The sequence below is a fragment of the Myxocyprinus asiaticus genome, chromosome 24, assembly GCF_019703515.2.
Source record: "Myxocyprinus asiaticus isolate MX2 ecotype Aquarium Trade chromosome 24, UBuf_Myxa_2, whole genome shotgun sequence".
Classification (NCBI taxonomy): domain Eukaryota; kingdom Metazoa; phylum Chordata; class Actinopteri; order Cypriniformes; family Catostomidae; genus Myxocyprinus; species Myxocyprinus asiaticus.
The window spans coordinates 33,872,725-33,900,497 of NC_059367.1; the positions used below are offsets into that span (position 1 = coordinate 33,872,725).

Consider the following 27,773-nt stretch of genomic DNA (forward strand, 5'->3'; position numbering starts at 1 on the left):
GAGCAGTCAGGAGGGCTGTTTCAAAGTGGACATTTATAAAAAGATATAGCGGTATTAATAGTATGCCATTCTGAACTCAGCCATAGATTTAACCACTGGAGTCTTACGGATTACTTTTATGTTACCTTTGTGCTTTTTGGACCTTCAAAGCTTTGGTCACCATTCACTTGCATTGTATGGACCTACAGAGCTGAGATATCCTAAAAAAAATTCAAAATGTTTTCAGCAGAAGACAGTCACACACATCTGGGATGCTTGGGGGTGAAAAAATTAGATGACTTCTTTTTTTGTTGGGTGAACTATCGCTTTAAAATCACGTTATAACTAAAGTTTGATTCGAGCGACTTCTGTTGAGCATTTAAAAAATTACATTTATTCGGCTCATGGATATCTCCCTTACCACATACAAATCAGGTCATAGAGCAGTCTAGTAATGAGGTAATGGCTTGTTGGGTGTTAGATAAGAGACAAATTAAACTTGACAAATTGCAATGTTAGGTGGCCTCCAGAAGCATGATTACAAAACACTGCGATTCATTTCTTGAAGAATAACAAATCCAGGCCACTCCAGCCGGATTCAGTACATTTCAGCATCTTTTGACAGTAATCCTCATTTACCCCATTTTGAATAACCTGGAAAAATTTTGTTTTGCTTAACACCTTCAATAATGTCCGAAATTAATGCAATTTAAGTCTTTACTACCGAAAATGTACATAATCAAAACGGTCATTGACAATATTATAACCTTGTACGAACTGTTAATGGATTCATAGTTCAATAAAAGTTTGCCAAATCAGCATAACAGTTTTAAAAACCACATTAATCCTGAATAAAATGTGATGCAATGAATAACATTTGGCTCACAGGCAAAGCAGCCTCAGCTGATTGTGTTACAGGTCAACTATAAAACGGCATCCATTGTTCATGCAGCTAAGATTACACATTTTCCAGCTGGGCAGATAGCATTACCCCTCAAAACAAGAATAACATTATGCTGATTAACAACATTAAGACAACAAAGCAATTGCAGTGATCACATCCTTAACTACAAATGGACACTTTTGAACAAACTGAAATCAAAATGGGCTAAAACCTCCTAAATCATAAGAAAATGCTAGAGGACCTTAAATACTAATTCATAAATGCATATAAATAAGCTTCAAAAGAAACCCGGAAAGTGTAAAAACTGAAGCAAAGGCCAAATACTTCTTTTATTTCCAGATTTTGACAAATAAGCCTACAGGAACTCATTTGCAAATGAAAACGGCAAAATGGTAACTTGTCAAAGGACAATGATGGATGACTGAGGGATGAGGGGGTTATAAAATTTGGAGGAATGTTGCGGTAAGCGGCAGGATTCAGAAGAGGGAGCACTCAGAGGTACTAGACTAGGGTTTGGGTGAAAGTTGGTGTTTGAGGTGTTTACAGCTGGCCACAGTCAGCAATGACAATCTTGGCACTGGTTTTTCCACTGCTGGTGCCATAACCCTCCATTTTCTTGACAACATCCATGCCCTCCACAACCTGTCCAAAGACAACGTGCTTGCCGTCCAGCCTGGGGGAAGAGGTCAGGACACACAAGTTACATTTAAAACAATATTCACTACACTATGGATCAAGCCTGCGAAAGCATGTATGAGTGTGTTCATGCATGCTTGACTAACTCACCATGAAGTAACTTCTGTGCAGATGAAAAACTGGGAACCATTGGTGTTGGGTCCAGCATTGGCCATAGACAGAATACCAGCGCTGGTGTGTTTCAGTGTGAAATTCTCATCTTCAAACTTGTTGCCATAAATGGACTTGCCACCAGTTCCATTGTGCTTTGTGAAGTCACCACCCTGTTTCCAAAAGATTTACATTAGAACAGTATGGCAAACCATAGGCAAAAAGCTCACTGCACAGCATCAAGTCTTAGCAGCTGTGAGATAATAAAAAAACATGAAGCAATTATGCTCACCTTTTAAAGCAGTAATGGAATGCAGAGACATGCACAAAGCCACCCACAAATAAGACATTCCAGATGAGGCATACATGGCCAAACACATTATCCATCTTTCATACCTGACACATGAAGTTAGGGATGATACGGTGGAAGATGGATCCTTTGTAGCCATAGCCAGGCTGTCCTGTGCACAGCTGCCTGAAATTCTCTAAAAGGGAGTGAGATTAAGAGTGATAAGAGCTTCAAAAATCAAACTTGTGAACAACAAAATTAAATAAAAACCAAGGGGGGGAGGGAAGAGTACCTGCTGTTCTGGGTACAACATCAGCTCTCAGCTGTTTAAACAAATAGAAAATTGTATAAGGACACTTGAAATAAAAGGCATATTCATATTAAAATTACCAAGGTCAATTTTTAAACAACTGTTCACTACAGCTGCATGATCACATTGTACAATCTATGCAACAAACTGGGAAACTGCTCGTGTGAGAGGACAAGTGTCTTGCTGGAATGCATCTGCACGTGTGATCGCACTGCAGGCTACCAAAGTCGCTTTCAAGGCAAGTTACTCCACTCTGCAGCAATCTTTTCTATGGAGCCGCTTAGAGGACAGGGCGGGAATTTTTTTTCTGAAATAGTTTGCGTTCCCTCGGAATAAGTTTTGCGTGCCCTCGCAATAGGTTTACCCTGGTTTTACTACAGTAACCATATTTTAATCATGATATTGGTAGTGAAACCATAGCGACAGGAAAACAAACTATGGTAATACAAATCATAATTTGTGGGTATTATGGTTTTACTATGCAAATACAATAGTTTAACTACTGTTTTACTATAGTTATATTGTGGTAACACTTTAATATAAGACTACATTTGTTAACAACATTAGTTAACATGAACAAACAATGAATAATAATTTTATAGCGTTTATTAATATTGGTTAATGTTAATACCAACTTTTGATTTTTAAAATCAAAAGTTGTATTAGTTAACATTAGTTAATGCACTATGAACAAAACAACAATTGTATTTTTATTAACCAACATTAACTAATAATGAACAATATTTTTTGTTAATGATAACTAATGCATTTACTAATGTTAACAAATGTAACCTTATAATAAAGTGCTACCAATATTGTAGACTGTAGCAACCATAATTTTTGGTGGAAAACATTTTTTTCTAGTGTAATATTGTAGTGACTATGACTGTTGCAGGCTAACCATTTTTTTTTTTTTTGGACGGGAACCATGGCTTTACTATAGAACAATTGTAGTAACTATGAAAAGTTAAGTAACGATATATATATATATATATATATATATATATATATATATATATATATATATATTTGTTGTGCAGAAACAATGTTTTTTATACAGTATACTGAATCCATATAGTAACCATGGTTTTACTATAGATTAACCATGGTAAATCTTGTGTTTACTTTAGTAATATCTAAAAATAACCACAAATTTTATTACCATAGTTTTTGTTTTCCTGTATTACCATGGTTTTACTATGAATATCAAGGTTAAAATATGGTTATTTTAGTAAAACTATGATACATTTATTGCGAAGGAATGCAAAACAATTGGAGGGGTCTGTCTGCATCCTACAACACTACTACAAGACACGCCCACTACAATTTGGCCCCTTCCAAATATCCAGTGAAATCCTGAAGTCTTGGAACAGTTAGATGCCACATTCATACACTGTTTGTTGTGTTTATTTGGAGTCCCGCAGCAGCCCTAGACCTTCACCTATCCATCATTCTAAACCTAACCATAACCACAAAGATTTAAAAAATTAGAAGTTTGTAAAATCATTAAATACATGGCAAATTAAAAAGTTCTTTTGAATTCAATCATACCACCGAACCACTAGGTGGCGACAGTGAGGAGAAATTTAATGAAAGATGAGGAGAAACTAGCTGTATGCTAAGCTAATAGGCTAACTGAAGAAAACAGAACAGATAAATGTTTCAAACCATTTATATCTTTTTATTATTGAACAAGCAGAAATTATACAAACACCTTCAGGAATAGAGTACAGAGCACTTCCACAAAAGTTCACACTAAAGAAGTTCAGTTTACTATTTATATCTTCCGTTTAATAACAGGATGTGACAATTCAAGTTACTGTCATATTTAAAGAGTAAAGGGAAAATGAATCATACAGCGATCGCATAGGATTTTAAAAGTTCTTGTAGCCAACAGAATCGGGGGTCCTCTAAGGGCTCCCTAATTTTCTATGGTTACAAGTGAAGAAAAAAAAAAAAAAAAAAAAAAGGACAGCTCCTATCCATTTAAATGGGGAAAAACAGAAATGTCCAAAACGATTGGTCAAGATTACGATTAAAGAACACTTTAAATCAGCAGTAAAATCTGAATGGTATCAAATTGTGCTTCTTTAGCTCAGATTACTTTAAAAAAAACTACGATAGGTGATTGGCTCCTTCCTTTCTACAACCACCATATTGGGTGTTACAATTTCTCCCATTCATTTGAATACAAGTGGTCCATCTCGGACTAAATATAGTCTTTGAAGGCAACACAACAGCCACTAGTTAAATTACAACGTGTGAGGAAGAAAAACTCATGGTCATAGCAAGTAGGCTAAAGTGCAAGTAAGCAGCATAGTGTGTATACTTTTCGCCTAAATACTAAATTATGCAATAGCAGAGCAAATAAGCTGACCATGTGTTCATGTGACATAACCGGGTTTTTACTAAACGATGCATCAAAATGGCCGGTTTGAAAGAATTTACTTTTATCAAGTAAATGCTATTTGAAACTTAGGTTTGTTAAACCATCACAAGACGATTTCAGTAATAATATATAGTAACAGCCTGAAATTCCTCAAGTATATAACAGAGCAGAAATAAGACCGCGCAGTAATGCAAAGAATGCATCGGTTGACGATTATAGCGGCTATATGGAATTTTCCGCAGCGCCTCGAAGACGGTCCCATCCCATCCCCCCTCACACTGAGAACTTTCCAGGAACATGGAAAATAGCTTCCAGTCAGGAAGCACGCGACTACAGGAACTGCTTCCCATTGACAGGAAGAATGCAGCGTTTTAAGATCACATACAAACGGAGATCCGCAGTTGCTTTGAGTCGCTCTGAGGGGCGAGGCGCAGAATTTGGGCCTATTGGCTAAACTCGCCTTCCCGGTACCGGGACTAAACAAAGGAGCGGAGCCCCCTACCCATTCATTCAATGCATGGGACCTTTCCGCAGTGTTCCCCAAACTGAGCCCTAACTCTTAATTCACTCGGCCAGCTATCAAACACTTCGTTGACTTAGATTAATAAATTCACCGGCCCTTAAACTAGAATGATGGCACTATTCATGAAATAAAAAGTGATGCACACTGATTAATGTCTGCATGAACTAAAAATAAATACTTGTTTTAGGCGAGGTGTTCAAGCGCGACCTGCTGCAGCTCGAGTTGTATAAATAAATGACGACTGGCAATTAATTTCTAAGATTATTATCGCAGCTGCACTTGAAGAACAGGTTTACTGAAGCTTCGAAATACCATTAAAAGCACCTTCACATCAACGCACATCCCAGTTAAGCGTCCCGATATGCAGAAACTAAACTGATAACCGAACCACGTTGTGAATTATTAATAAAAAAATAAATAAAAAATAAACACACTACATACTGCCGGATACTCAATACCACTATTGCACCCCTTCGCAATGCCCCTAAAATTGTACACTCTAATTCAATAAATCCCCAATTTAAGCAGCATGTGAATAGCTTTTTGGAAAGCATGACACCGTTAGGCAAGAAAAGACTAAAGGTCCTACTTTAATTTCCCAAGTAGTTGCGAAACTTGTTTGACTATGACTAAATCACGAGATTATAAGGAAAAGAACCCAAGTTGTCTGACCAAAAATAGTATTATTTTTAAATGCACACACCCCTGCAGCTTAACGGTATTCAAGATCAAGTTTTGCAGCACAGTGTGTGCATAAGGTGGTGCATGTTGCCTTTCCACGAGCTTCACTCAAGACGGGCTTTTGTAAGAGTTGCAACCGATCCAAAGGCGCGCGCACAAACTCACTCTCGAGTGGAAAATTACACCGTTGTTACATCAAACAGAGGATTGCAAAAATGAATGAATGGTGCATATATGTTACCTCCATGACCACTCTTCCGAGTGGGCTGCCGTTGGCGGTGATATCGAAGAAAACTCTGGGCCTTGCCATGGCTTAAGATCCCTCTGCTTTTAGATGATGCTGGAGTTGAAGCGCGTAGACCGCTTTTCACGCGTGGACTTAGTGTGGAGAAAAGAGAGGAAGAAGGCCGATGAGCTATATAATTACCAGAGAAGACGCCATAAAGCTGTTTCCATCCAATAAGAGTGTTTGAATGCTCTGAGTGACACAAACAAGAACCAATGAAATATCATCATAAAAACTGGCACTGACACACGCATTAAAGATAAAATTCACCCAAAAAAATTAAATTCTCTCATTAATTACTCACCCTCATACCATACCAGATGTGTATGACTTTCTTTCTTTTGCAGAACACAAACAAAGATTTTTAGAAGAATATCTCAGCTCTGTAGGTCCATACAATGTAAATGAATGGTGACCAAAACTGTAAAGATCCAAAAAGCACATAAAGGCAGCATAAAAGTAATCCAGACGACTCCAGTGGTTAAATCCATATCTTCAGAAGTGATATGATAGGTGTGGGAGAGAAACAGATCAATATTTCAGTCCCTTTTTTACTATAAATTCACCTCCCTGCCCAGTAGATGGCGATATCTACAAAGAATTTGAAAGTGAAAGAGGAGATTTTGAGTAAAAAAGGGCTGTTTCTCAATGTCCGTTCTTTTTGCGTTCTTACATTCTTGTGGACTTGTTTGACGTCATCACCCACCTCAAAAATAAAATAATTATAATATATATATATATATATATATATATATATATATATATATTAATTAGTTAAGAGGTTGTTGAATCTACATTTCGCAGCAGCAGTACTTAAATATTGATCTGTTTCCCACCCACACCTATCATATCAAGGCTTTAGTTGGTGTCCTCCTCAAAACATAAATACCAGGAAAATGCACATGTAATTTTGGATATAAATATGACACACACAGATTAAAGGGATAGTTCTCCAAAAAATGTTGTTCCAAACCTGTTTGACTTCCTTACTTCCGTGGAACACAAAAGGAGCTGTTAAAGGTATAGTTCACCCAAAAAAGAAAATTCTCTCATCATCATTTACTCACCATCATGTCATCCCAGATGTGTATGATTGTCTTTCTTCTGCAGAACACAAAGATTTTTACAAGAATATCTCAGCTCTGTTTACACAATGCAAAGCTAGCAAGTGAATGGGGACCAAAATGTTGAAGCTCCAAAAAGCACATAAAGGCAGCATAAAAGTAATCTATAAGACTCCAGTGGTTAAATCCATATCTTCAGAAGTGATATGATAGGTGTGCGTGAGAAACAAATCAAAATTTAAATCCTTTTATACCATGAATCTTTGGTGATTTGCATTTTTCATGCATATCGCCACCTACTGGGCAGGGAGGAGAATTTATGGTAAAATTAGACTGAAATACTGATGTTTCTCTACATAGTATGGATCTAGAGAGCTGAAATATTCTTCTAAAAATCTTTGTTTGTGTTCTGCAGAAGAAAGTCGGAATGTTATCCTTAGTCACATCTTTCATTGTATAGATAAAAGATCAAATGAAAGTGAATGGTGATTAAGGACCGACATCTCCTTTAGTGTTCAATGGAAACAAGTAAGTTAATTTTCTTTTTTGGGTGAACTATACCATTGAATAAGGATGTTATTTGAACACTAGTGCAGAGGTGCCCAAACTTTTTCCTATGAAGGGCCAAAAATCTAACTTGATTGAGGGCAGTGGGCCAAAACTAAACGTTGTATATATATCAAACTGTATTATTTTAAAATTAAATATTAATACTGCAAAACACACAGAACTCTCAAAGTAAAATCATCAAGTGTCCTATACTTGCACATAATTGATTTCAATATAATTTTTTATGGATGTTGCGTCTCTTTCTCATTTGTGAGTCACTCTGAATAAAATGTCTGCTAAAAATGTAAGCGTCTCTGGTTACTGTTTCTTTTGCAGAGTTTTGGAGAGATGAACATACAATGGCATGACGTAATACTATCAAGTAGGATATTGTTTTGTGACAAAGAAGATATTAAAGATATTTCTTATAGACCTAGGCAACACATTGTCCTGGATTTCACTCAGTATTACCATTTACTGGGACTGCCAAATGTTATAGGATTATTTAATTAAACAATGCTGTAAAATGTTTTTGCGTAGTAAATGCATTTTATTTGACATTAAAACTGTTTTCCTGTTGTGATATCAAAAACTTGAACTGCACTTTTGCTTCTTTTCTTAAAAGGCGACTTTTTAAGGCTGAATGCATTACATTATGAAAGGAAATAAAAGCTACGAAGCACATTTCTGCAAATTAAAAAATTGAGAAGCCTATTAATTTCGTTGAACCAAAATGTGATTATGATTAAGAACCTGCCAAAATATGGCATTGTATTTTATGGTTATTAAAAACTTGCAGCTATCTGTTTTCTGGCATATAGTTTATCCTCACATTTGACAAACGAATTACAGTATGAGGCACACAGATGTTATACACACCCCAAAATGGGTTTTAGTCAAAATAAGAAGAAATATGAAGAATTAGTTTACTGCTTTACCGTTTTTGTCTAGCTGGCAGGGCAGAAAATGTATTTTTGAGAGTTCTGGTCTGCTCAGTTATAGTGCTTGTTGTAATGTCATGCGGTGTTTCTTGTGAATGGAACTGATGTTTATACTGAAATGCTCCCTCACCTGACTTTATCAAGCCCGCTTCACAGGTGCGCTTCAGTGGTCGCGTTCACGCGGATATGAAATGCTGCACAACGTATAGTGCGCGTTCACGCCATATTTCATTTCGCATGACTGTATGCACTGTTCCGCGAGTTCACCTAATTACCTGTCATTTCTTGACACCGCTTCAGTTCCCGCTCCCGCTCCCGCTCCGTTTTAAACCAATTAGGTTCTGTCTGGCGGTATTGAAGGCACACCTCCGACTTTGGAGCTGGCCAATCATAGTGAAGATTTTGGGGTGGCACCTGAGATGGCCAATGGAGCGAACTTTCAGACAACACGTATTTAAAGGTCATTGAAGTACGCATATACATTAAAAAAAATAAATCACTTATACTCTCTACTTTTCAAATAAGCTATAGCTTTTGTAATGCAACAAAATAAAAAATAAATAAAAAATGTTAAAACAAAAAGATTAATTAAAGACGAAGAGCCGCATCAATGCCATATTTATTTATTTTTTCCCCTCTTGTGATCTATGGCAAGGCGGGCCAAATCAAAGGTCACCACGGGCCAACTTTTGGCACCTCTGCTCTAGTGCCTCCTCTACCTGCATAACAATCCCGTTTGCAAAACAACCAATAAAGGAACAACTTTAAATATCTGAGATGATATTGAGTTTATTGAGTAGATGAAGCTAAACTGTTACAAGGACAACATTTTAATCCTCGGAAAACAAAATAAAATAATTTGCTTTCTCTTTAAAAGTGCCAAAAGGATGTGATCTCCTGTTTCTATGTAAAAGAGAAACCACAAACAGATAACATTTTGTCTTATTGTCCTGCTAGACATATCCAGTCTTGCTGCAGCTGGGATGGGCTTTTATGGCACAAGTTATCAGATGGTAAAAGAAGGATTTGTGGGGATTATTTTACATCTGCACCAGGCCACATCAGTGATTGGACAAGTGTGCAGTGCAATCTTTAGGCAAATTATAACAGATCAGAGACAAAACTGCCTGAACAGAGGAACTAAGAATCCTGATTTTGATATTGAGCCTTTCCACCTCCGAGAGACAATCATTTTTACATAAATACATTCATACAAATGCAACACCAACTTTCAGAGAACCAACTGTTTTTTTCCTCTTACCAGAGAACAGTGCAAAGATACAGATAGTGTAATTTTTCCCCACTAATGAGACATTACAAATGTATGTGCCAACATTTTTCCTTATTTTAAATTTAGCCCACAACTGTCAATACATAAAGTAAAACAATTCACAGAAAAGAAACCACGAACATACAAAGTAAAGCCATACAGCTGTTGATAGTTGGGATGCAAGTAGCACTCAGAAAATTGTCCACCAACCATCATGACATAAAACCCCTCAACTATTAGTTTAGAAGCAAAAGATTTCATGTTTAAGAAAGTTCTTATCAACAGGACTGGAACTGTACTTTGGTTGAAAACACTAATATATATATAGGTATATTTCATGTGTTATTAGGTCTCTGTTTATTAAAAGCAACCTTTGTGAATTTGTATCTGTTGCCCTTCATGTGTCTTATTTTTTGGTGTTTAACTGGGAGACACTGGCATAAATGCTTGAAATGAACAAGAGCCTGTTAAACTCAAATTTCAGATACACAATGAGAGAGCTTGGTCTGATGTAATCACATAAACATGAGTGTTTGTCTAGAATGGAGAGTGGATCTTGTATGCTTTAACACAACAGATAAAACTGCATTCTGTAGTCTATTCTTTTTTGGATGAATAAAATAGCATGGTGTTTTTGGTTGATGGGGAATCAGGTGTTTGAGAGTTTTTGTTTTCTTTGCTGATTGGTGGATAGATTTAGATGTGGTCTTTGAAGGCGTCCAGGTTGAAGGCAGTGTCACAGAAACGCTTCAGCTCCAGAAGATGGGTGTTCTTGTTTCCAGTGGCAGGAGCAGCAGCAGGATCACGGCCAGCATACCTACAAACACGAAGGTAGAGTGAGGATTTGTGAAAATATAGACCAACAGGAATATAACAGTTCTAAAAGAGCAGAGGAGAGTTTACCAGACAGGCTTGGCACGACTGATGGTGGTGCGCATGCGGGGCTTGACGTAGTCATAGTAACCCTGGTTCTTATGCTCCTCTTGACACCAGACCAGGTCAGCGTTGGGATACTTCTCAGTCTCAGCCTTCACCAAGTCGAAAGGGAATGGAGAGAGCTGGGGAAGAGTGAGAGAGAGAATTAGAGATTTAATAAACTTTTGAAGAAATCTTCAAATTCTGTCAAATGTCTAAAAATTTGTTTGCAATCTTTTGAGGCCATTTTCTCAACTGGCTGTTAAAAACAGCCAATATTTAAATGATTTTCTCTCTACAAAGAAAATAAATGAATTATTATATCATTAGAAAGCCAAGACTTTCCTTTCTAATTTAATGCATAAAGCTCAAAATTTTTGCTTGGTCAAAGTGACTCAAAATAATGGAGCGGGTCACATACGATAAGGCCTTTACTAAAAGTATGAATACAGAAGACATTGGTACCTGCTCAATGCGAGTGATAGCCACAGAACTCTCCATGTTACGTGCTTTGCGTTCTCGTGTGAGCTCATAGTAGACCTTTCCTGTACAGAAGATGATGCGTTTGACCTCTGAGGGATTTTTGGCCGCGACTCCTTCCTCTGGGATCACACGCTGGAAATGAGTGCCTGAAGAAATACACACAGTTAAAGATCACTTAAGAGTTATCCGAGTTCATCCCCCTGAGTCTTAAAGGGGTCATGACATGAGGAATCAAATTTTCCTTGATCTTTTGACAAACAAGATGTCATCATACTGTAAGTTTCAGAACTGAAAACTTCTCCTTAATAGAAAAAGAGCATTTTTAATTAAACCAAGCTGCAAAAACAGCTTGTTTGGAATTTGTGATGTCACAAGGACCAAATACATCTGCATATGCAATGCCTATTTTTCCATCATTGCACCCTTGGCCCCGCCCACTGGTGCTCAGTCAGTCACAAAGAGATTGGGCCTGTCATGGAAGATTCATCCTAAATGGAATTACATAGGACACCTTCATGTGCCTGTCTGGATTTAAATGTTTTTCTACATAAACATGCACAGACAGATGTCTTTGACCGCTTGCTACATATCTCGGGCCGCTTTTAAAAGACGCAGTGTCAAGTTACAACTCTGAAGAGGAAAAGCTCTCTGTCATGGAAGCGTTCTTTGCCCATCTGCGCTATTTTTAGTTGTTGGCATATGATAACATGAAGGAATGGTACTGGAAACTAGATGTGGATGTAACGCAATGGACACTTCCATGGTAGACAGCATCATTGATTATAATGGATTCTATTGCTTTTGATGCAACTCTTGTATCTGGTGTAGACAGGGTGTGAGTGTTAACAGTTGTGCATGAGATGAACAGTTTAATATATTTTGATGCAATGTGTTGAATGTGTGTTATGTGTAAACCCTGACATTTAGTTTTATAATGTTGTTGAGCTGGTTCATTCTCTTCTGATTGAGTTTCAAATATGGCTGTATTTGAGGGGCTGCATGATGTTAGCCAATTAAAACAGTGGGCATTTACATTGAAGTTTTAAGGAGGTGCTTAGGCCAAAATCGAGTGTTTCAGACAGAAGGCCAGAGACAGGGTGGAAAATGCTAATTTATTACTAAATTATGACTGTTTTAATGCAAAAAATGTGTCTGACCTGGTAGCATCAGGTCAAAGTTAGACTTGGCCTCTGGATGGCGCAGCAGCGATTTGGGGGTGAAAATAATGAGCTAAAAAAAAAGAAAAAAAAAGAAATTACATTTAAATTTGAATCAATTATTTAAACAAACAATTAATTTGATGAATCATTAAATGGTTCTGATGCTCTCAGACAAGTGAACTCACAGGTTTCCTGAAGGGAAGAAGGATCTGCCTCCTCAGCACATGGAAATAGTTGGCGGGAGTGGAACAGTTCACAACAATCCAGTTACAGTCATACAGCTGACGAACCTCAAAGTCATCTGTGATTTTCTGCAGCCAAAATAAAAAGCACGTAAACATTGTTCAGCTTGGTGAATAGTTATGAAATCTTTGTTTATACGAACATCATGTCCTAACCAAGCACAACATGATAAAGCTTAAAGTGCTAAATCAAATCTCTTGAGGTATTGTTATGGTTTCAATTTTTTGCACTTCAGGTAGTCCCACCAACTGTAAAATCTGACTGGTCCAGAATGACACTATAAATAAACAAGCTAACAAAAGATGTCACAATACAGCAGTCAGGGTTGGGGAGTAACGGAATACATGTAACAGGATTACGTATTTAAAATACAAAATATAAGTAACTGTATTCCACTACAGTTAAAATTTAAATCATTGGTAATTAGAATACAGTTACATTCAAAAAGTATTTTGATTACTGAACAGATTACTTTGAATTTATTGTCATTTGTTTCATTTAATATTTAGTCCTATCAGATGGAAAACATTTATACATATAAATGATGTGATCCAAAGAGCGTTTGAACAGCGGTGAAACACTTTCTTATGATGTGTTACATTCATCCGAGCAGACAGAGAAGTAAGTTTAAAGTAAGTTTGGAGCAGAAGAAATAGAAATAAACCTTGTGTAAATTGTCAGTTTTACACTAAGCTAAAATGCTATTTCTAGCCATTTTACATGCACGTTACCAGGCACTATCATATTTTTTTTTTTAATCAAGAAAATTCATATTAGATCATAATTTCTTTCTTTCTTGTAAGACCTTTGATATTAGGGCACAAATCATATTCTTGATAATAATTTTTGTATTGTTTTCCTGTAAAAATATCTAAAAATCCTTAAAACAAGATCAGTTTGATTTATCTTGTTTTAGAAACATCACTGCATAAGATATTTAGGTTTTTCAGAGAATGTATTTTTAACATGTGTATTTTGTCTAACTGTACTGGCAGAGTTTTTATAGTCAAAACAAGTGAAAAAATCTACCAGTGCTGAAGAAGTAATCCAAAGTATTTAGAATACATTACTGACCTTGAGTAATCTAACGGAATATGTTACAAATTACATTTTACAGCATGTATTCTGTAATCTGTAGTGGAATACATTTCAAAAGTAACCCTCCCAACTCTGACAGCAGTCAAGTAAACCTGTTTTTAGATGTTAAGAGTTGTGTTAGGTAGATATGGGCAGTCTTACAGGGTTGAAGTCAGGGTCATCATTACACATCTGCAGGAAGCGCTCCGGACGGGCAGATGAGTGTTCTGGACCCTGCAGAGAATGAACCAGAAAGAATTACAGAATAATAGACTACCACATGACTGGGCTGGTGGAAATGGCTGTAAGTATAGCTTGAAGACATACAGTACATAATATGTGTATGTCCAAATGTGCAACTATGCATTTCTGTGTAAAATGCTCGATACAATACAATATAAATTGGACCAAAGAGCTTTTCAATTTGCAGAACTAAAACCCAAGAAAATTAGCATTTCCAAGCCATAGGTTCCCTCTGGAAATTCTAGTGGGTTTTTTGAATAGCAGTTTCGATTATTGTGTAAAATAATGTGATCAACATTACTTGAGGAGAGTTTCCTGTTTTGCTCAACAACATATCAATTTTGAAGACACTAGGGCCGAGTCGATACAATCAAATATTGATTATTTCTTTCTCATGATACTGAGGTGTTACTTCAGATCCATGTATCGATATTATATACAGCTATTTGTGCTTTCATATCATGTCCAGCATTTCAATTAAGCAGCAAGATGTCTGAATAAGTACAAACTTTGAGAGCTGCGTTCTTCAGTGCAGTCAATTCTATGAGGAGCGTGTGAGACTAAAACTGAGCCCTTTTCTCAAGGCCACACTGGGTCTCTCTCACACATTTGGCTCTAGGGCCAGGCTAAGACTTTCCTATTATTCGCAATCTTCATTAGCATGACCCTGACATCAATTCTTGAAATTCCAAAGATTGCTTTTTTACTCTACAGCGTGCGCAACCCTCTAAATGTGACTAAAACAGTAAGTGATTAGCCACTGGCTGGTAAATGTTCAGATTTCACTCACCAGTGATTGAGTAGTACAGTGGAGAAGTTCAACACGATCTTTCACTGCGTGTTCAGAGTAAAAGTTTGCTTTGACTCGTTCTGTTTGTGCGTCCAAAGACGAGATCCACACAATCTATTTATCGCAGAATAATGTCTCTTTAAATATCCTTTGTTCTTTACAGTCATGTGTTGATCAAAAACAGCAAAAATAGAAACATTTAATTCAAACCACAAATAGCACGGATACTATAAAGAAGCCATTCTTCTCCTCTCTCATTAAAGCTCCTGCTGGCGTTTTTTTATAAGGCAGCTCTGTTTTTAGCATGCGTTCAATCAATTTAAATACTTGCAAATAGAACAAATTAGGCATATAAAAAATAAACATGCAACAATATATATTATATATATATATATATATATTATATATATATATATATATATATACATATACACACACATACACACACACACACACACGGTCAAACAGTTTATAAACTCTTGACTGAAATGTTTCTCGTGATCTTAAAACTCTTTTGATCTGAAGGAGTATGCTTAAATGTTTGAAATTAGTTTTGTAGACAAAAATATAATTGTGCCAACATATTCATTTATTTCATTATAAAACTAAAATTTAATAAAAAAAAATAAAAAAAACATTTTTGAAATTGATGACTTGGACCAAATAATAAAGAAAAGCAGCCAATAAGTGCCCAACATAGATGGGAACTCCTTCAATACTGTTTAAAAAGCATCCCAGGGTGATACCTCAAGAAGTTGGTTGAGAAAATCTGCAAATTCTAGGCAAAGGGTGACTACTTTGAAGATGCTAAAATATAACACAGTTTTGATTTATTTTGGATTTTGTTTAGTCACAACATAATTCCCATAGTTCCATTTATGTTATTCCATAGTTTTGATGACTTTACTATTATTCTAAAATGTGAAAAAAAAAAAAAAAAAAAAAAAAAACACAACTGGTAGTGTATATATCAATTTAAATACATCATATTTACTGATGTAATACAAGGAATATGCACATTTTTAAAAAGCTAAAATGTGAACAAAATGATGAATAACTAATGATAAAATAAAATTTGCAAAATGTATATTTCCTCAGTTTACAAAGTTAGAAGGTCCCCTGTACAATTAATAACAACATTAGCTGAAGGAGAATTTATTTCATACTGTATGAAAGCAAAATGGACATTATAACTGAAATATACCAAAATGAATTGGAATTGAATCATGATATCATGATATATTGTGATATCTTGAATTGTGATGTGTAAAGCAATACATCTCGTATCGTGAAGGTGGCTGGCGATACCCAGCCCTAGAAGACACATGTGGGGCAAATTCTTTAAACAGTTACGGCACTTTTTGCGTGTGGTATTTCAGTGCTAAATCTTGCATCTTATTCACTAACCACCCGCAATCTAGTTTAAGCAGACGCAATCAGCACTAAAATTGCACTGCGTCTCAAGTATTTAAATGAAGTCATAGTCATTCCTTTCCACGCAAAATACGCCACCTTTTGCCTGCCGCAATATAGATCGCGCTTTTATCATGAATGAAAGCAGGCGGTAAAATTAATTTTATTTAAAAGAGAAGTTTTTGAACATTTTCAACCGATCATATCAGCAGTAATTTATCAAATAACGATCAAATGATGGAGAAGAACGTTATAAGCTGGCATATATGCTGGTGTGCGGTGTAGTCACGCGCACTTTCCGCAAGTTTAAGAGATAATTTAGGTGTCTGGATACCAGTAATGCTGTTCAGTTTCGGCAGAGTGCATCAAATACGGTGGTTTGCGGCATCCTCCTGCGATATAGCGCTCAGAATCGGCTCTCAAGATTAGAATTGTGCGTGCTAATTGCGTTCAGCAGCGATTTTGTGGGTGCTTATGCACCACTGCCTGATCTGCACATTTGCTTTTGTGAATCAGCACTAAACGAGCGCAGACAACACATGCAAAAAAAAAACAGACAAATAAAACAGCGTTTTTACCAGGTGCAATTCATTCTTAGTGAATTCCCCCCTGTATGTTTTAAAAAAGAAGTTGCTAACAAGTTGCTAAATAAGGATTACAACCAGAGGTTGCGATACAAAAAAATCTTTATCCATTACTCTGATGGACTGATTTGTAAAATTTCCATCATGGTCTATTTTTATCTGTCATTCTTGTTTTACATTCCTTAAGTACTAGGGCTACATTCAGGGCTGTAGCATTCCAGTAGATGACAGTAGATTTTCGGATAATAGATTTTTGACTCCCCAAGTGAGTGTGGTGATACCAAGGAGTTCCAGGGTGAAAGTTCTAATGATCAATTAACTGCTGCACTAGAACAAGATTTTTTATTTACCTGTGGCTTTAATAGAAAATATCTGATAGGAACATTTGAAAAAGCACATACACACATGCACAGGTTCACAGAACCTTTTCAGTATGCCCGATATCAACATAAATTTACACTGATGACAAACAGAATTTGGAATTATCCATCAATGTTTAAAATGTAAAAAAATTACAGAATTTTCAGTTAATGGAACCCCCATATTACAACTACCACAAAGATGAGTTAACATGATGGATAATTCAGACAACCGTTGTAGTATGTATGTAGCAATTTGTTAGCAACTTACTTTGAAAGCACACAATGGCTTTAAAATTCAATTTTGAGGTATGACTGTATGTAATTTATGTTGTAGAACAAAACATTTAAGTTTCTTGAAGTAATGTTAAGATCACAGACCTTGTTTTACTCTGCTATTCTAAAAAACATTATGAAATTCCTGAGGCAACCCATGATGAATTAGCTTTCCGGGTTACAAATGGACGTCATAACTGAACAGCTCTATACAATATACAATACAATATCAACTCATTTACAGTCAACTTGTACAGACAAGTGGGGAGAGAAAAGTGGAAGACTGATGACAAAATAACTTGAGAAAACAGATTAACAACAAACAAAGCAAATGTTAAGCAGTTTATAAGGTCATGAGAAACTGATTTTTAGAAGGCGATGAGGAAGAATGAATTGTCGATATTGTAGTCTTACCATGCCCTCCATGCCATGTGGCAGTAGTAAGACAATGCCGTTCTGACGAACCCATTTAGCTTGACCAGGGCAGATGAACTGGTCTATTATACACTGAGCTGTGTTATGGAAGTCTCCAAACTGGGCTTCCCACAGAACCAGGGCATTAGGACTGGCCATGGCAAAGCCTAACTCAAAACCTAAGAAAAAAAAACAAAAAAACAACACACAAACGTAAAATGAAAGAGAATAGAAAAAGAAGGTTTACATGAGTGAGAATTCATTTAAAAGTGTTGTAAGCGATTTTAGCCGTTGTACTTCCACGAGACTGAGCCGTTGGCTTAGCCACGCCCCCTCTTCAAAAAAAAAAAAAAAAAAAAAAAAAAAAAAAAAAAAAAAAAATCGCACTCCAAAGACACCAAATTAGCTTTATTGAGACCGACATCATGCAAAAACAGTTGTTAAAAACAACATCAGCAAAACAGCACCCTCAACAGACAACTGTTATGAAAAACATGGCTTAAAATGGCAGTAAATCTCAATAATTCACTTCAACTACAACACTATGAGAACGTGCAAAATGATTGACAGGTCGAAAGTGTCATTGTCCGTGGTTTGGAGTTTAGTGTGTACTGTGAGTGTTTGGATACCTAGTACTCCATACTCAGACAGAGAGCTGTTGCAGACAGTGTAAGGGGCTTGGTTAGAGGATATATGATTCATGGGGATGCAGATCCTCTTATCTACATTCTGATCGTGGAGAACATGGTGACGGTGACTGCAAAGAGAGCAAACAACAGGTCAGTAACCTCTCACACTGGGACCTCAGGCTGAGATCCACAATAATGTTGCGTTCATGTCATGTCGGAATTACAAGAACTTTGTACCTGAAGGTTCCTCTCTCCACATCTTGGCCACTAAGACGCACATGTATGCCCTCCTTGAGCAGAGAGCCAAAGGCCATGTACTCCCCCAGAGCCCAGTCCACTGTCCTGTTCTTGATCATTTCAGCACGACTCTTCAAAATACGACTCAGACCTGTACATGTGAGTGGAAAGCAAGCATTATTGTAATACCCTCGTTTAAGAATGCATAAAAATGTGTATATTTATGTGCCATTGCATTTGTGTCTAGTGCACCTCCATGAATAGTAAAGTCCTCCACAGGTACTGATGATGCAACTTGTCCAATGTGGGTCAGCTCCTCCTCTGAAAGACCAGTAGATGGGCAGCTCATACTCTTGGGCTGGCCATCCAGAGTGAAAAAATCTGAACACAAACAACAACTATTTTGTACCATCTATACACATGTCTCTTAGTCTCATGCTGGGTGCAGTTAATTCCGACCAAGGACCGCCCACTTCCAGATGTTTACCGGAGTTGTTTAACATGACATGTAGAGGTAGGAAAATCTGTAACTGAACTCTGGGAACAAAGCGGAACATACAGGTGTCCTCAAATTGCTACTCAGAGCCTCAAACAAAATATGTTTGTATTCTGAATACTGTGTAAAGATTTGATACCATGAACCTTGCAAACTTAAGTGGCTAGTTCTTCAGAAGCACGCATTGTAGCAGCCTGGTATCTTCTAAACATGACTTTGCCTTACGACAGACTAAGAAAAAAATGTGCACCTTGACTCAAAGCTATTGTGTAAAGCTAGCCAATCAGATTGGAGCATGTGATTTCAAGAAAGCCATTTCATCAGACAAATTTCCTTGGGCATAATTTAAAATGTATATAAACACACCTGGCCAGGGGGAGTCCAGCCAGTGCTTGATGTGAAGAATCTTCTCATCCTTTGAGCGAGCATAAGCTTCCTCACAGATTTTATCATACTTGGCAATCTCTTCCTGTGGACAGAGACAAAGGGGGGTAATTGGTGCTTTAAAGGTTAGTTCTCCTCATTTCTAGCCTGGGACACAATATAACTCAATAAAAATGTAAAAACAAATATACACCAAACACAATGGATTCACATCTCAATAGTGAGACTGCCTGGACTAAATCACTTTTACTGATAGGCTGAAGTTTATAATATGAGACAGCTGATTGGTCGTGGGCAGAACTGACTGACAACGCACCTCATACTCCTGTCGGGATACGGCACCTTCGGTGATGAGCTTCTCAGCATATTTCTGCAGAACTCCTTTCTGTTTCTTGATCTGTTTGTACATCAGGGGCTGGGTGAACATCGGCTCATCCATCTCGTTGTGGCCATTACGTCGGTAACACACCTAAAGGGAAAAAGAAATGGCAGATGGATGCCAAAAATGCCCAAAACACAACTATGACTGTGTTTATAATGAAACCAAAAGGCAAGAATCCCATAAACGCACATTCGTCCAAGTATTTAATGCCATTACTGTGTTATTACTGTGGATAAGAGTGTTTATGATTGTTTATACAAATATAGGCACTTATGGCCCTGTGGACTTTAAACTTGGATTTTTTGGTTTTCACACTCTCACTAGTTAATTGAATTTGTCTACTATCAATGTCTGAAACTCTGAACCAACAACTGTAATATCCATATTATGTATTTTGTTTAATAACATTCTGAGGTGGAAATAACAATAGTGGAAATAATATTTTATCCTCGTGCGACCCTGCATACATGTGTGGACGTTGTCTTTTGGCTTCGCTCTATGCAACGCATAATTTAAATTAATTTAAACTGACTGATCTCAGTTCAGGAGACTCTGTGCTGTCAGTAAATGGTTAAACTTTTGACGAATGGAGTCATGTGACAAAACAACATGGTGCCGATCACAGTGGAGTTTGTCTTTGGGAGAAACGCCAACAAAACTACATCTGTTAAGAAAATTAATTAGGTTTTTACATTGAAACCTGTTTGAGTCAAAAGACTAGAGTCTCTATTTTCATTGATATGCCATATTTAAAACTTGAGCGATTTATTGCGAAACACAATGTACACTAATGTGTACTTAAGCGCTATTTTTCCATAGAAATCTTATTTATGTACTGTGCATTAATCACATTGAGAACACTGTAACAAAAAAATATTTTTTTGGTTTCTGGGTAGTAAGTGTTATTTCCTAATTGCTTATGCCTCAAAAGTATAGAAAATGGCTATTATTCCCCACAAACTTTGCTTTTGTGACCAGGAGTGATATTTTGAAATATACCTATTTTCCAGAACATTCCAGACAGATTCAGCTGAGTAAACTTGGAGTAACTTCTAGAACTTTCTAGAACTTCCCAGTAATATAAATAGTAGTATAAATACAGGAGCCTTAAGCCTACCGGTTCAGTTTATTTCCAGCTACCTAAGTGGATACATATCTGCATTTTTCTGAGATGGTATCAAGAGGCTGCAAGCATCCGGCAGATGCATTTTGATATGTCTGCGGCCAATGTATCAAGACGAGCGAAAAAGTACTCCGTGGAAGCATCTGCTAAGATGTGTGAGGCCTACAAGGCATATTTCGGCATGCCTGTCAGGGTTCAAGACAAACCCTGGGCACCTCATTTCACCTGCGAGCACTTCAAAAAAACTCTGGAAGGTAAGATGGCCAATTGTTGCTTGGAATTTTATGTTACAAAATTTGTAAATTTATAAAATTGTAAAAGTTTTTAATTTTAAAATATTGTTTTTTGGGATGCCTTTGGGACAGCAGGGACACCAAGGCGCACTACCACAAGCAGGAATGGCCACAGCGGACCGAGTTCTCTGTGGGGAGGAACAACGTCAAGTGGGAGCCACTGGTGGAACCCCGGAAGGTGCTGATGCCACCACTGCACATCAAATTGGGCCTTATGAAACAATTTGTCAGAGCTCTAGATAAGGAGTCGGCAGCCTTCAAGTACCTTCAAGACTTCTTCCCTAAGCTGTCTGAGGCAAAGGTGAAAGCAGATAAAGAAGATCCTGGAGTGCAATGAATACCCCAAGAAGCTCACTAGTAAGGAGAAAGCGGCTTGGAACAGCTTTGTCGCTGTGGTTCGGGGCTTCCTGGGCAATCACAAGGCTAAAAACTATGTGGAGCTGGTTGAGACTCTGGTGAAGAACTATGGCACAATGGGCTGCAGGATGTCCCTCAAAGTCCATATCCTTGATGCTCATCTTGATAAATTCAAGGAGAACATGTGCGCATACTCGGAGGAGCAAGGCGAGCGCTTCCATCAGGATATACTGGACTTTGAATGCCGCTACCAAGGACAGTATAACGAGAACATGATGGAAGACTACATTTGGGGGCTGATTCGTGAAAGTGATTTGGAGTATAATCGTAAATCTCGAAAAACTACTCACTTCTAAATCTTTTGTAGTCATTTTTGTATTACTTTAGTATAAATACATGTTAATTTGGATTCATATGTTGTTTTTTTCTGACTATATGGGATCAAAAATTGTGTTACATAGTGGAATCAATGGATGCATCCAAAAGCCGAAAGACGTTGCTTTCAGAGATTTTATATGGAGTTAGGATGAAAATTAGGTGCACTGGGTAAGGTGCGAACTGATCTGAGACCAGTGCAGACAGACAGCGCACTGGAGGTGAAGTCATTCACTAAATAGGGAGCAAGGGAGCATCCTATAGCTTTTCTATGCAGCTAAGTGCATTCACTCCTAAAATCTGACCAAAAGTTCAGTTTCAGGCTGCAGAGGAGGTTTTGACCACTCAACATGTTAAGCAGACATGGGACAATGATAATCAGTACATAGATTCAGAATTTATAATGTATAATTTTATTTTAACATGGTTAGCAGTGATTGGATGATGCTGGTCATTACTTTAAATCAGAATCAATTATGCTAATTTCTGATGTAATGTCTGTAATGTCTTAAAAACATGAATAACAAACACTCTTGGAAACATAATGAACAATTTGATTAAAAGAATCTGACTTTCTATAGCTTGTATTATTTAAAATCACAAATTAGTCCTGCTGTCTACATATGTTGCCATCAATTTTTAGGAAAACTATTTGCTCTAGATTATTTTTTTTCATGTTTATTAGGTGCTAATAATTACAAATCAAAAAGGGAAATGGAAAATGCAGACAGCAGTCACGCTTGGGTCTCATGAGGTTAAACAAATTTTGTACACAAAATTATTAGTCGTGGTGGAAATTACACCACAACTGTGGGACAGTTGTAATTTGTGTAAACATTGCTATAAAGAATTGTGTTATTTACTGTGGAAAAACTATTTAATCTATTCCGATTGATTTAGATTTTCAAATATAAAGATGTAAAATGTTTCCTGAAAGTCTGGGTCAGAGACAGGTAAATCAATAAAATTTATACATAAAATCAAGACAGTTATAATGTGACATTCACAAAGCAAAAGATAAAGTTAAAATCTGTTAAGGGGTGGTCACACTAGTCAATAAGCATGCAAAATGTTTTCGTATAACACAACAGACCAGGATATGAAGTCACGTGGGAGGACTTCTGGTGTAAGTATATAATAGATTACAAAAAACAAATAAAATTATATTAAAAATGTTGAAATATTTTGTCTACTCCCTTTCCTGCAACAATAAATCTCACAGCTTTGAAATGTGAAGTTTCAGTCTCCTTTTGGTCGAGCGTCCTCTTGTCGTATGAATTTACGGTTCAGAGCTCACCAAGCCTGAACTATGGTACGCTGCGTAGAATGAAATTTCTTCACATGAGCTTGCGTTTCCGCTCTGCAGCATTTGGATGCGTTTGAATGGGAGTGAATGGAGTGCGAAGTGTAGTGTGACAGCCCCTTTAGTTTGAATAAAAACCAACCTGGGACATAAAAGCAGGGTTCATACAGAAGCTTCAAAGTTAAATTCAAGGACTTTCAAGGACTTTAAGCACATTTTTATTTGTTTTCAAGGACTATGCTCGAGAAGTCATTAAAACAAATTCTTTGTTAATTTTAAATAAAAATAAATGTTATTCATTCAGTTAATTTATTTTTATAAAACACCACTTATTACAACATATCTCAATGAGCATCTTTAACTACATATTCTCAGTAACAATTCTTGGTTCATTCATGATGAAACTGATGTGCAATTGTAGTTTGCGCCCTTAAAACGCACTTCGCTTTCCAACACAAGTGAATAACTGGGTCCGTAAACATTAGTCCATATCACTCATGTGCTACACAACAAATTTATGTGAGGAACTGAGCGAAATTGCAAATGGGTCATTCTCAAAAAAAGTTTGCATTTCCAACTTACAAAATATTGAAATTTTCCATTCAGTCCAGTTTTTGCCTATAAACGCTGAGGGTAAACATTTTGTAACATGTTGACAAATTTTTACTCATAAAAAGGGACAAATTGCCAGCTGTTGTTCTTTCTTTTATTATTTAATTTTGTTTCACAAACAAAGCTTGTTAACACTAAGTTAAAACATAAAAAAAAAAGGTTTTAACATTGATAAAACCAATAACATGAAATCAAGGGACAAACATTCTTTTTAAATTGTTTAAATTACTAATAATAATTTTGTTTTGCTTTTTTGCACACTTGTTTGGCCTTGCACTAATGCTTTTATTAAAAATAAGTACAAAATAAATACATAAATAATTGTACAAGTCATAGAAGTGGTGCACCAGATGAAGGGAACAAGGATTTGTTTCAAGCAATTGACAATTTCAAATATATTTTCTAAAATGTTTTTTAGAGTCGAGCCATTTCATATCATTAAAGGTTAGGTTATAGAATGATTCTTTTTTTCACTATTTGAAAGCTTTTTCATGAGTAAAAAAGTCAAGGGACATGTTTGTCAACATATTTTGATATTGACCCAAATGTTGTCAGAAATAACCTATTTTGTGAGACAAAAAGCTTTCTTTACAGAAGGGGGCACTAGACGGCTCACAAAACTGAATCCTCCATTGATCTGCATTCAAATCTCAGAACGGTTTACATCTCATATAATTTTTTTCAATCTGGAGAGTAAATTGTAATTAAAACTGATAGTTGTAAGGATTCATACTTGTTAAATCCGCCACAGCAGTATCTATAAAATATATTTTTAAAATCCTTCGGTAACAACTGACTGTGATTGGCCCATTCTGAACAGCACTGCCAAAAGTAACAGGTGCCACATGACAGCGCAGTCTATGCGCTGCCTGATTCAGCAGTGGTCTAGTGGTTCCACATCGTGTTTTTCCGAAAATAAATACATTTCATTTATTAAAATGATTTAAGCAACGTATTTTACGATTTTCTATAATTGAAAATGGCTATTTTCAAGGGTTTTCCAGGACTTAAATTTGAAAAAGCCAAATTCAAGTACTTAAAGCACTTCAAGCACCTTGTACAAACCTTATAAAAAGTGCCTGTAGTCAAAGAAACACCTCTATAGAAGATGTATCAGTCACTTGACACAAAAATCACTCACCAAGTCCACCACAACATCTTTGTGGAAGGTGGCTCTCCACTCTGCGGCCACATTACACACATACATTACAGCTTCAGGGTCATCTGCGTTGACATGGAATATGGGGGCGTTGACCACACGGGCAACATCAGTGGGGTACGGAGAGGAGCGCGCCACACGAGGATCTGTGGTGAAACCAATCTGAGAAACAGACAAAGCATGGTCTTTTAGTGATCATTTGGTGAAGTGTGTATTAGCATGTATCATCATGCATTGGTTTGCTTGGGTATGTGTACCTGGTTGTTGACCACCACGTGCACAGTGCCGTGTGTGGTGTAGGAAGGCAGATCGCTCAGATGGAAGGTTTCAAAGACAACTCCCTGACCTGCAAATGCAGCATCACCATGGAGCAGAATGGACATCACCTAATACAAAAACAGAGAAACAAATAATTAAGACCTGTTGGTTTTTAAGAGAATTTATGCCATCCACCAGACCACTTATTGAAACTAAGCCGTAAAAACAGCTCATTAATTTTTTTTATTGACGTCTCAACCATAAGTACATTAACATACAACCGGCAACATTTATTTATCAGTGCTTATCAAGTAATCAGAAATTGTTGCCAATTTCACATGCTAAGAGCCAATCACAATGGTTAAATCTTAAAAGGTACAGTAGCAAATTATTAAAGCTAAATTATGTTTTTGTTGCCGCAAATATTGACATTTGTTGACCTTAACAATACATGTGGACTCGAGGAAAATGCAACAAAAGTGTAGAATATGGCCCCTTTTCTCCCCAATTTGGCATGCCCAGTTCCCAATGCGCTCTGAGTCCTCGTAGTGGTGTAGTGACTTGCCTCAATCCGGGTGGCGGAGGATAAATCTCAGTTGCCTCCACATCTGAGACAGTCAATCCACGCATCTTATCGCGTGGCTTGTTGAGTGTGTTACTGCGGAGACCTAGCGTGTGTGGAGGCTTCACGCTATTCTCCGCGGCATCAACGCACAACTCACCACGCACCCCACCAAGAGCGAGAACCACATTATAGTGACCACGAGGAGGTTATCCCAACGTGACTCTACCCACCAATTAGGCCAATTAGTTGCTTAGGAAGCCTGACTGGAGTCACTCAGCACGCCATGGATAGAATATGGCCCCTTTAATCATTCAACACTAGTGGCAAAATGAACAATTGACTAAACAAATCACTCAAGATGTGGAAAGAACTGCATATGGCACTAGGGCTGTCACAATTATGAAATTTAGCTGACAATTAACTGTTAAACAATTGCAATTATGACGATTAATTGTCTGTTTCAGTGATGTCATGATTATGACGACTGTCATAAAAATGGTCATACTTCTAAAGATATATTTGTGCTTCAGTTCATATACCTTAAGAAGTCAATTATACATGTTTAACTTGAAATCATATGATAAAATATTATTTACTTTACTGCTTTAAAAACTTGTGAATGACATGCAAATCTCAAATTATATTTAAATCAAAAAATATTTACAAATACTTAAAATGTCTCTTTTTGGTCAACTTTGAGTTTTTTTGGAACCCAGCCAACCTGAATATTATATTATATTTAGTGCTGTCAGTCAATTCAATTTTTTTTTAATCGTGATTAATAGCATAATTTTTCATAGGTAATCGTGATTAAACGAAAATTGTGAAAGTGCTGAAATTTTACTCTAAATGTACTTCTTTTCTTGTCAAAATGCATTTATTTCCATCTTAGGAAAGAAAACAAAACAATATGTAACAATATAATGCTTTATTAACATTTTACAAACAAAGCCTTCCACAGTATAAAGATAGAAATGCACTAAAATATTAGAGGTGTAAATCGCCAGTTTCATCATACAATCTTATAATGATTCTCTTAGCCAGCGATCCGATGTTTGCTGATACCTCAAAGTCTGCCACGATATAATTTCAATTCAGGGGCCTGCAATCGATATCACAATATTATGTGCCTATTTTACGCAATCATTTATATTTATTACCTCACAAATGCAACCAAAATGTAATTTGAATATTTTACTGAACTCTCTGAAAAGTGCAAATCCAGTATCCACAGTGGGACTTCCACAACAAAATAAGGTACTTCAGTTATTGAAAAAACTACAGAAAAAAATTATATAAAAAATGAAGTCACACACACACACACACAAGTGATCATCTATCGTTTGATGACAGCTCATTGCCTTGTAGGATTAGGAAAACACTACAGAGACAATTTGTCATCTCTACAAAGTCAAGCAAGTCTTTCAATCCAAAATACATACCCACGACAGAGTAGTATTTGCACGACAAGTGTATGTGCTATCCATGTTTTTTCTTGGCTACATCTTCCACAGTTGTATCGAAAAATTATTTTACAGTTTACTGTGATAAATGTTAGTAAGGGTGTTGATGTGAAGATGTGAAAAGTTTTGTAATTGATGCTAGTGCAGGGCGTATTATATCACACTTCCCATTAATGCTGGGATAATTCCATCGTGACTCTCGAGCTGAA

General features: G+C 36.7%; 2 protein-coding genes across 5 annotated transcripts in view; both read right to left on the reverse strand.

Annotated features, from left to right (window-relative positions):
- Positions 1-1,193: 1,193 nt before the first annotated feature.
- LOC127414660 (peptidyl-prolyl cis-trans isomerase-like) lies at positions 1,194-6,271 on the reverse strand. Its single transcript, XM_051652860.1, has 5 exons — positions 6,103-6,271; positions 2,251-2,281; positions 2,066-2,154; positions 1,670-1,842; positions 1,194-1,556 (listed from the first exon to the last, which is right to left on the reverse strand). Exons 1-5 carry the CDS (start codon positions 6,169-6,171, stop codon positions 1,424-1,426), a joined length of 495 nt encoding a protein of 164 aa, XP_051508820.1. The 5' UTR covers positions 6,172-6,271; the 3' UTR covers positions 1,194-1,423.
- Positions 6,272-9,474: 3,203 nt separating this feature from the next.
- The window catches only part of LOC127414636 (2-oxoglutarate dehydrogenase complex component E1-like), a 50,128-nt gene continuing 31,829 nt past the window's right edge, over positions 9,475-27,773 (reverse strand). For all 4 annotated transcript variants that reach the window (XM_051652820.1, XM_051652819.1, XM_051652818.1 and 1 more), the window contains 14 exons: positions 25,536-25,664; positions 25,261-25,440; positions 19,991-20,143; positions 19,657-19,759; positions 19,047-19,175; positions 18,795-18,945; positions 18,558-18,685; positions 17,929-18,107; positions 14,012-14,083; positions 12,715-12,840; positions 12,527-12,599; positions 11,352-11,515; positions 10,875-11,029; positions 9,475-10,788 (listed from right to left, as the gene is read on the reverse strand). In XM_051652820.1, the coding sequence (XP_051508780.1) occupies positions 10,668-10,788; positions 10,875-11,029; positions 11,352-11,515; positions 12,527-12,599; positions 12,715-12,840; positions 14,012-14,083; positions 17,929-18,107; positions 18,558-18,685; positions 18,795-18,945; positions 19,047-19,175; positions 19,657-19,759; positions 19,991-20,143; positions 25,261-25,440; positions 25,536-25,664 (1,863 nt within the window). In that variant the 3' untranslated portion in view covers positions 9,475-10,667. The remainder of the gene's footprint in view (positions 10,789-10,874; positions 11,030-11,351; positions 11,516-12,526; positions 12,600-12,714; positions 12,841-14,011; positions 14,084-17,928; positions 18,108-18,557; positions 18,686-18,794; positions 18,946-19,046; positions 19,176-19,656; positions 19,760-19,990; positions 20,144-25,260; positions 25,441-25,535; positions 25,665-27,773) is intronic.

What these genes read in the sequence shown, in the direction of transcription:
- LOC127414660 (XM_051652860.1), bottom strand. Translation starts at nt 6,171, where the DNA reads ATGGCAAGGCCCAGAGTTTTCTTCGATATCACCGCCAACGGCAGCCCA. An exon ending in TCGGAAGAGTGGTCATGGAG is followed by an intron (nt 2,282 to 6,102) that starts GTAACATATATG and finishes TTGTTTAAACAG; the next exon opens with CTGAGAGCTGATGTTGTACC. An exon ending in TGCACAGAAGTTACTTCATG is followed by an intron (nt 1,557 to 1,669) that starts GTGAGTTAGTCA and finishes CTCTTCCCCCAG; the next exon opens with GCTGGACGGCAAGCACGTTG.